At 37.3% G+C, this 10,469-nt stretch overlaps 1 protein-coding gene across 2 annotated transcripts in view; it reads left to right on the forward strand.

Annotated features, from left to right (window-relative positions):
• Positions 1 to 9,152, forward strand: part of LIN9 (lin-9 DREAM MuvB core complex component) — a 28,377-nt gene extending 19,225 nt beyond the window's left edge. For both annotated transcript variants that reach the window (XM_010009573.1, XM_010009574.1), the window contains 5 exons: positions 3,463 to 3,543; positions 5,610 to 5,735; positions 6,100 to 6,282; positions 6,392 to 6,489; positions 7,752 to 9,152. In XM_010009573.1, the coding sequence (XP_010007875.1) occupies positions 3,463 to 3,543; positions 5,610 to 5,735; positions 6,100 to 6,282; positions 6,392 to 6,489; positions 7,752 to 7,857 (594 nt within the window). In that variant the 3' untranslated portion in view covers positions 7,858 to 9,152. The remainder of the gene's footprint in view (positions 1 to 3,462; positions 3,544 to 5,609; positions 5,736 to 6,099; positions 6,283 to 6,391; positions 6,490 to 7,751) is intronic.
• Positions 9,153 to 10,469: the final 1,317 nt, after the last annotated feature.

Below are 10,469 nucleotides of genomic sequence, written 5' to 3' on the forward strand. Positions count from 1 at the left end.
AGTCACTGAGAATGACTGATGGAACTGGGTAACTAAGGTGTACTGAGCTTTGCAACTATCCAGTGCATTGAGTTGATTTGTTTATGATACTGTTTCTGTATTTTAAACCTGAAAATGTGTGATTTCCCTGTCACATTTGGTGGTATATTATTACTAATTGTAAGGAAATCGGAGTTTTAAAAGCACGGGCCTCTCATTTGTATTACAAATAGTGGCTTTTTACAAAGATACCTCATTAATATGTATTATTGCTTGAAGATTTTCAAAATATTTTGAACAAAATCAAGACACAGATTTTTATTATGTGAGGAACTTACTACTTTATCCAGGTTTCTGATGAAGAATCACAAGACTCAAAAAAACCAAAAACATTTATTGAAGGACCATGCATTATTTTCAAGTATCTTAAGCATTTTAAGCTTCAAGTTTTTTATTAGAAGTTTAAGGATAGTACTGAATTTTGGTGTTGTGAAATACGTGAGACTGTTGAATACTGATTATTGATTGCACTGCATCCACCAGTCCAGATGTATTTTTACATTAAAGGTGATTGTTAAAGATGGTCTAGCCTTTTACATACTCTGGTAAAGTAAAAAGGTCAAAGCCTTCATTCTGATTTAATGCTGATACAGGAAGTAAATGAGGAAATGTTTGATTCAAAGAACACTTTCTGAGCACTCTTGCCAGGCAATTGTTTATGATGCCATGAATAAACAATTTAATGGGAAAACTTCATTTTGGACAAAACAGGGAAAAAATGTAGCACATCTTGAATGAGGTTTCAACCCAGCCCCTTAGTTCTCTTTTATGGGTTCTGAAATTAATTTGGAACAAAAGGAAGTGTAGCCAAACTCATGTGGAGACACTGACAAATAAATGTTAGGGCTATTCTCTTTACTTATAACTTGCAATTATAAGCACACATTGGGACTTGTAACAACTATCTTAATCATAGTTCTACACCAATGAGTCTTGTTTTTTCTAAATCTTCATATTAATTTCTATGTGTGTACTTTGTGGCATCAGAGACTGTTATTCTGTCTGGTTTTTACTATGGACGATTGAGTATTAGGAGAAGAATAGCTCAAAAATTAACATTATGATACTGAGAATAAACCCAGCAATAAATAATAAATTAAAAACCAGAAAGTCTTTCATGCTTACATGCAATGTGTAAGGTAGCCTTAAATATTTCATAGGCTATAATGCAGGTCCAAATCGATAGATTGCATTCTTACATTCTAGTCAGTATTAAAATTTGGAGGATGCTTTTCCAAGCACTTGGCTGCAGCTTCCCACCCCTCCTCTTTGGGAAGGAACCCACCTAGGACAGAACAGCTTGTCTGCACGGTTGCTGCGTGTCCAGTAGAGGGAGCGTGCTATGCAGAAAAGGGAATTGGTGTCTTCCTGCACACTTCACTTCGAAATGCTTGTGTTCTTATAAATACGCTCTTGACTAAAAGATGCAGTCTAAAATAGGAACCTAAACATACTCGTTGGGTTGTACCTTCATTTCTTTTAATGTCGAAAAGCATCATACTGAAAACTCATTTCCAGTTTAATGAGAAGTACAAATTACAACAGTAAACTTGTGCTGAAAATAGAGCTGTTAGCCAAGAATTTCTCAAGGAAGACAGACCTGAATTAAAGCATTCACTGATGGTGCTGGCAAATGAAAATGGAAATTATTTAATATAATGTGCCAATGAAAAAGTTGGTAGACATCACAGAAACAGTGAAAGGTCAGAGTTGCTTGTGGAAATAATCGTATTATCTTGATCACTGGAGTATATCTGAGAATAGGATGACTATAATATAAAATCCAAGCTAATGAACTGAAAAACTAGGGCCCTGCATCCTGGAATATGTCTGGACATCAAAATAGAAGTTAAGCACCAAATACTTTGCAAGTTTTGGGGACAAATAATATATTCTGCATTAAGTTGGGGGCTCACCAGCTTCATGAAGGAGAAGGACTTAGACGTGTTAGGGAGTTGCTGGATGGTGACAACAGCAGAGTTTGATGAGTAACTCATTTGGGTTCTTCATGTAGCTGCACAAATTCAAGTGCTGGCTCAGGGTGGGCACTGGGGACAGCATAAGGACAGAAATGAGCAGCTAGACCTGGAAGAGTGATAGACAGCCTATCTGGTATCACGTCTGTGTGTCTGACCATGGCTTGCCATCCGTTCGTTCATAAGATGCATCTGGCAAAGTATTTGTGGTAGAAAGAAGTACTGATGCCTTTTTTCAGGTTTAGTTTACAGGTCTGTCATTTGGAATACTGGAAGGATGGCAGTGAATGGAAAAAAGGTACAGAAAGATGCAGAAATTTAGGAGATCAAGAGCCTTTTATGGGAGAGGAGACTGGAAAGGCTTGGGTTGTGATTAGTCTAGTGAAAGAACAGTGCAGAAGAGATGCTTTTAATGTCTCTGAATAAACAGGGATAAATACAAGGAGGGAGAGCCTGTATTTAGCTGAAAAACAGCTTTGGCAGAACAAATTACTGTGAAGTGAACAAGAATGTGTTTACCATGGAAATTCCAATAATATTCATAATTAGCTGAAAGAGGTCCTGGAATAATTTTCCATTAGGATTTGTGAGGGCAAGAATCCTGGCTGCCTTAGGACTGAACTTCAAAATTAACAAAGGGCATTATATACAAGCAGATATATGTTGAACTAGGAATTCCTAGTTCTCCCAGTCACATGTTCCACTGCTAGGATGCACTTACCCCTTTGAAATTTATAAAACCTGAAACCTTAGCTCTGTTACATCAGTAATAAAACTGATGTTGGTTGTAGTGGAGCTGGGATTTCTCTTGGGGCCCTAGAGAGTATGAATAGTTTTAGGAGTGATGTGTGTGTTGAGAGCACTTCCTGTGATTTCCACTTCAGCCTGCGAGGTCCCAAGGGCAGGAGAAACAGGGTATTCCCATTACGAAAGAGGAAAATGGAAAGCCCAGAGTTGTTCTGTATAAAATAGATCCGATCTCTATACCAGGTTTAACTGCAGGAGTGTACACAAAGGGCTGGTGCTTGGTCGAGGGTACAGCTGAGAACAGGCTGAGAACTGTGTGAAAAAAGGTATGGTGAGGTGAGTGATATTAATTGTAGTACTTGATGAGAATACTCTTCGCTTTCCTTCAGGCTGCAAAAGAAGAGTCTTGATTCTTCAGCCTCTAGCTGGCCATAAATTATATTAGTCTTCCTATAGGGAATTTCAGCTGATGGATTTTAGCATTCTCCAATCTAAAGCACTTGAAAATGCTTTTAAAATCTCTGGAAAATCCATCATTTAACTTTAATTAATTTTTATTTCTGTGTCTTAACTTGATGAGCAACTGAGAAATGTATCATAAAATGATGAAAGAAACACACGTTTTATTATCTTGAATTTCTGTGGCATTTCTAAACTGCTTAAGGACCTATTAATTCTAAAAATAGTTCCTTTGTTTTAGACCAGGTTATCGAAAATCCTTATGATCAAGAAGGAACACATCAAACAATTGAGAGAGATGAATACAGAAGCAGAAAAGCTGGTGAGAATGTTCTCTTTTCAGTTCTTAAAGCAGGATATGCTTTAACAGCTAATACAAATATATACAATTAAAACTAGGCGAGATAAGATCTGTATTTTACTGCTTTCTATAATGTGAAAATCTTTAATTATGTTTTTTAAAGACAAGTCAGAAAGGCCAGTTGTTTCAAATACGATTCTCCTTTGAAAGCATTATGCTTTGGAAACTGATGAACGTTAACATCAATATTGTCAACATGTCAGTTGTCACATGAAGTAAGGAAATACTATGCACTTTGGGAATCTTGGGTACCAGTTTATATGGCAAAACATTCATCATAATTTTATTTTGTGGATGGTAGATATTTACTTAGCTTTCTGGCTAAAACAGTATCTCAGTTCAGAGATTTTTCTATATAAAGCTCTGTGTGCCCTTCACAGGCATTTAAAATGACAATACCAGAGCAGCTACAGCATAATTAGCAGCAGCAGAATAATTTTTCTTGCTAGGCTTTATCTAATCATCAGTCAGTAAATCAAAATGATAAGAATGCCTCTCCTACCACCCATGGCTATCAATCAACTTGAAAGTGGAAAGCTATCAGTCTCAACCTTCTGCTAGCATCCATTCAGACAGCTGTCTCTAAAACGTACAGACTGAAGGCTGAAGGTTTGTGGAGAGGAAGAGGAGGCCTTTTTATTTCTTGAAACCAAAAAGCTGATTCCTCCCCCCCCCATGTAAAATGTTTGAATGTTGAAGGATTTGATTCATTGTGGCAAGATTTCCTTCTTTGTCGCTTCAGTGATCATGTGCACATGTGCCGCCTTTTATTCTGCTTCCTACTGCCCCATCCCTAGGTCTCTAATTTTCCTCTTTTGTGCTGTGACACTGCTCTTCAAAACCTTGTTATCATTTCAGGTGCTGCCTTATTTTTTCCTGTGCATAAAATGCTTTGTCTTTCAATTTTGCATATTAATAATTGGTGCAAATAAGAAGCAAGATTAAAACATACCACTGCAACCTGTAACTCTGATAACTGAAAAAACTACCATAAAAGAAACTAAAAACCTTTTTGGTTTTACTGAGATATTAGTCCTTTTGCATCGATAAGGAAATCCAAAGGAATGGCAGTAGCCTTGCTCTGACAAGAATCCAGATACAGTGTCACTCAGCTACTAAGTCACAGATTAACTGTATTGTTCTTTTCCTTGATATTCCAAAAAATTGAAAGAGCAAAAAAGCATCAGGGGAAAAAGAGCATCTAGAAATAAATGTCAAATCTGATCGGTTTGAGCTCAGTTGTAGCCTAGATAAGGACTTTGAGATACTTTTGAAATTCTTCCCTTGCACTGTTTCCTTTGTAAACCAGCAATCATAAAGCAACCTCCATTGCTATTCAAGGCTTCCTGATAAAAATAGAGGACGTGATACCTTCCTATTGGGCCGTATTCTTAGCCTGTCTTCTAATCCCCTTTGTCCCTTGGAACTCCCATCTACGTTTGTGCTGCTGAGTATATGTTGTTTCTCCTTTAAAATGTATTTTCTTTGAACAAGAATCTTTTTCTGGCACCAACCCACGTGAACATCAATAACATACCTGAACATGAATAAAATAGTATCCTTTGAGTTCATTCAAGTATAGTTTAATCGTCAGACTTTGATAATAATTCATACAATCGTGATTTGATAACTGTTAAGAGTAACAGCACTGTTTGGTTTAAAGCAATCCTTTTGTGGAGACTGATCCAATATAGAAATAAATGGCACTGACCACAATCAGAACTGTGTAGTCCATTATTATCTGGCAATAATAGTAAATATAAACGAGGCAGGGGATGCCTTCAGAGGAACTTACAACTGCACATTTTCCACTTCATTTTTATGAAAGGAGAGCTTATTAATAGCAAAGCATCCTGACATCAGTGTACTAGTCTTGGTTGCGGGCTATAAACAGGTTTCCATGTACATAACACAGTAAACACCTTTCTGATAGCCATTTGGATAAACAAATAGAAATATACTCCTGTATCAAAAGGTATAAATATACAGTATTGCATTAACTTTAATATGCTTTGTCTTTTCCACAGAAATCCTATTCTATGCCAATAGGCATTGAGTTTCAGAGGAGATACGCAACTATTGTTCTAGATCTAGAACAACTGAACAAAGACTTAAATAAAGTTTTGCATAAAGTTCAACAGTATTGTTATGAGGTAAGATTTTGCTGGAATCTGTATGTACTTGTTGGGTTTGCTTAGCCTAAGTACCAAAAAAATCAGAATTCCCTGGGAATAGGGTGTAGGTGGGGGTCACTTTGAAATTAAACTAGGAGGAGCTGTTGGATTGATTGGATTCCCCCTCTTTCTCTCTGTCTCTGCCTTTGTCTCTGTTTTACCAGAATGCACTTTTGCTGATGCCAGTGGCCAGCTTTTAAATGCATACTTACACATAAATAAAGAAAAAAATACTGTGTACTATACAGCTGTGAACCCTCTCTTACATCATTTGTCATTTCACACATATATCAAATGCAAAGGAGATCTTTACTCTTAATTTCTCTTCGTTATATCTGTGCAGCTTGCTCCTGACCAAGGCCTCCAGCCTGCTGACCAGCCAACAGATCTGAGGCGTAGGTGTGAAGAGGAGGCTCAGGAGATCGTCAGGCAAGCAAATTCCTCGACAACAGGACAGCTTTGTGTTGAGAGTGAAAACTTAACTGATCTTATCTCTAGACTTACAGCAATATTACTGCAAATCAAGGTAAAATGTTTGCAAAAAATAGTTTCTCCCATAAATTACGTAGTATTAAAGCTCTGACAGTTTCTTTGTGCCAACCTGTGAGAACGCTTTTTGTTTTCTTCTCCTACAGTGTCTCGCAGAAGGAGGTGATCTGAATTCCTTTGAATTTAAATCACTAACAGATTCATTAAATGACATTAAGAATTCAATAGACTACTCAAATATCAGGTATTACTTTTTAATATTTAATACTTAATTACACATTTTATGCCAGCAAGCCATTCTTCCTGTATTTTAGAGGTGAACATTGATTATAATTAAGAGCTTTAATCTGGTAACTTATAGGAATTGTCCTATTTAATAGAGGGCTTCTTAAAGGGAGTGTGAAATAAGCAGTTTTCTGTTTGAACCTATCAGTGAAGTAACCTGAGTAGGCAAAAAAAGTGCGGAATTGATGCAGCAACAACTAGACTTTCTTGCTCTTCAGTCATTTATGACAACTAGTAAGTTATTTTAGAACACTTTCAGACTTTGAAATCCCACTAGTAAGTTCTTTAAACCACAGAACCGTACAATTTCAGTATTCCTTTTGCATAGTTACTCAACCTCTTGTCTGTAAATACCAAAAGGTGGCATATGAGACAATTACAGCTTCTGACCAGCTTCCGTTAGCAATATTTTAAACCAAGAAACAGCTGAACAGCAATATTGTGCCAGATCAAAGGCCCATTTACTCTTAGATGGGCCATTTTTCAACAGTTGTCACAAGCAGGTGCCTGAGGAAGCACTGTAAAAATAGCAAGAATGTGGTGATACTCATCCAGAGCACACTGCAGCCTCCAGGAGAAGTGACCAGCAGTTTATCTATATAATTATAATGCTACTAAATTGCATAATTTGGAAAATTAAATCTAAATGCTAAGTATTTCCTTATACTCTCCATACTCATATTGCTACATAATAATGGGAGGCTGCACACATGAATTACTGGTTTTGGTTTTGTTTGGGGTTTGTTTTGCAAAGATAGTAGGATGGCCTTTTGGTTTAAGAATAATTCCTGAGAAATGCTGTCTTCTAGCATTTTTCACTAGTAAAAACAAAGCTTCTATGATCAACACTGCAAATTGCACATTGTGAAGGATACAGCTAAAGGTTGAGCTACACTATGAAGGTGATGATGTTTCCATTTTATTGTACTTACTTGGGGCATTTTAGCATCTCTTCATAATATTATTAAACAACTCTGGTCATGTTAAAGTCATCTTCTAAGTACCCACGTCAGTAACTTTGATGATTTCATGCAGCTGTTTGTACAAATGCTATTTTCACATATATCTCTATCAAGTTGCATTAGTGTGTACTACTCTAATTCACCTGAATTTTTTGTATTGGGTGTGTTCATACCTTGACTTTCACTATGGAAATACTCAGATACAACTCTTAAATATGGGATTTAACACTTTTTTTTCCTCCTTCTTTTCTTCCTGTAGTTGTTTTCAGAATAACGTTGAGATCCATGTTGCACATATTCAGAGTGGTCTGAGCCAGATGGGAAACCTACATGCTTTTGCAGCTAATAACACCAACAGAGACTGAACACTTCAAGTGTACAGCAAGTAGTTCTGGAAAATCCTCTTCCTTTATATAGGCTTCACCAAATATCCTAACTGCCAGAAGATAAGGGAATCGAAAACCTCTCAGAAAGGACCCTTTAAAATATATTCTATCTGCTTCTTAAGAAAACCAGCATTACTGGCCAGCATTACATTAGATTTCTCCGTTTGTTATTCACATACAGTAGTTTTGCTAACTGGTAATCTCTTAGTATTTGCATTTATTATAATAAACTTGAGGACATACTTTCTTATAATTTGAACTTAGTTTTTAAAAGTTCAGATGAATTCTGCACACCTCTTGCTGTTGACTCTCCTGGTATGTTAGAAGTGACGAAGAGGAAATGGCTCACATTAGTAGCCACATGGCAGGTCTTTGTTACGTAAAGCTACGCTTCTGTGTAGGTATGAGAGGTGCCATTTCAACCTTTGGGTAAATGGGGACAACGCAGGCTGAGTGTTCCCCATCTAAAGAAGCAGCAGCAGGATACGGAACAGACAGCAAAGAGAAGCTGTAAACTTGAGGATGCTGGGCAGGTCTATCGATCAGTCAGTGACTTGTTGGAACTTTTAATTTATCGTAACTTATAGAAGGAGTCTGATGAAGGAATGTACAAAACATAACCGGTAACTCTTCAGAAAGAGATTGGTGATGGCTTTTTTCCCTCCACACGGGGCAAAATAAGTGCTTTAGCTGGTATTTTCTATCAATGACTAGTTAAACATACTGGTTTTCCAAATTTTTGTTTGTTTTGCACAACTTTTAAATGAGATGACTGGTTATCCACCAATACCCACCATATATAAAGACTTTTATAATTAAAGGTAACCAGTGAGGTAACCTGCAAAAAGAAAAAGTGACAACCTGCCTACAGAGTACCTTTTGGAATGTTAATCTTGTAAAAAGTGTGTATTGGTTTGTTTAAATAGTCTTGTAAAGCTTCTGTGTAATGAATTGTTTCCAGATACGGATTTTCAGAGATAGCTGTAGAGATGTTTTCTGATTCTTTTAGATGCCTCATTAAATGAGGTCTTTTATATGTTAATGTATAAAGAATATGTAAACAGGATTATTTTCGATTTTAAAATTTTGTATAGTTTAAAGATGCTTCTGTATTCTGTGTTGGTATTGTGCCACTGCAAAACTTTAGTGCAGAGTTTCTATTTAGCTAAACTTGTTCTGTTAATTAAGAGAAATGCATAAATCTTTTATTCTCAATGAAATTTGTAACTCTGAATAAATTGACCTATGAGAGTTGATATATTTCACAAAAATGCAAACTTCTTTGCAGATGGTCTCAGGTCTTTTTTTAAGAGAAGTTAAATTTAATTGCTGAGAATGAAATGTCGTGAGGACAAGGTGAGTAGCTGTTTCTAAAGGTATTTAGGAACTTTGCAAGGGATATAGCAGAACAATGCTAAACACTAATTTTGCTGAGTGGAAATTTACTTCTTGTAACACAACAGAACACTAGTAGTCCCTGCAATTGCTTTTGCAATTCCATTACCCATTATTCTGTGGTGTTACCCTCTGTTTGGTAAAGAACGCAGGCAGGTCATCTCCCATCACCCTCTTCATGTGAACAGAGAAAGGTGCCAGAGCCTAACTTCAGGCACATGGGTTGTAGTATCCTGCCAGTTTGGGGAGTGATGCTTTTCATTACAAGCTTATTTCTTACTGGATACAGAACACATTGCGATAACCACCGCACTCCAACTGTAACTCTTGATCCCGTAGGTATGATGGGTGGATTTTTAAATGAATCCATCAATTCCAGCATGTTTAGTGTTGCTGTGGGATGTTTTTTAATCATTGCAAGGCAGTATCATAGAATAGTTAGGGTTGGTAAGGTCCTTAAGATCATCTAGTGCTAACAATAGGAAGGTAGGTAATTTACGACAAGCATTTATGACAACATTGCACATGCTGTTTGGCCAACTCATGTTGGCTGCGTTTCTCCTTGGTTACTGGCATGTTGGTCAGAGCTAATGTTGAGGTTTGATCAAATACACTAACAAATAAGACTGTTTCTGCTGAATGTGGCCTAAGCGTTGTAGGGATCGCAAAAACTCACTGCAACTACTGTAACTCAAGCCTGCAGAAGCAGAACAAGTTAGTTTGGTATCTTAGTAACATGAATTTACCCTGTGCCCCCTAGAAATGATCATTTTCTGTCTCCTCTTGTGCATGCTTCTTGACCCCTACAAAACAGCTCCTTAGGCACCCAAGCCCACTTTGTGCAGATGAACTTGATTTGTTTGGTTGGGTTTTACTTCATCTTTTAAGGGCAGCTCTGTGTTTTGGAGGGAGAACATTAATCAGCAATCCTGCAATAGCGCTTACCCTTTGAAGCCCACAGTTCAACCACAGCTCAGTGTCCCAGATCTCACAAGCCCAGGTATGTTATGGGGTGACACTGAGGGATTTTGTGCACTGGTAACCGTATTCTGTGGGGCGGGATTCTCAATACAGGGTATTCTTGCACCAGGTCACTTGTTGTGTGCTTCCAAACCTCATGGCATTCAGGTACTCTTCTGTACTTCCTCTGAAGTATCATTCTCTAGGCAAGTAGAATTGGCCTTATCCTCAAATGC

Source organism: Nestor notabilis, unplaced genomic scaffold, assembly GCF_000696875.1.
Source record: "Nestor notabilis isolate BGI_N333 unplaced genomic scaffold, ASM69687v1 Scaffold21412, whole genome shotgun sequence".
Lineage (NCBI taxonomy): Eukaryota > Metazoa > Chordata > Aves > Psittaciformes > Psittacidae > Nestor > Nestor notabilis.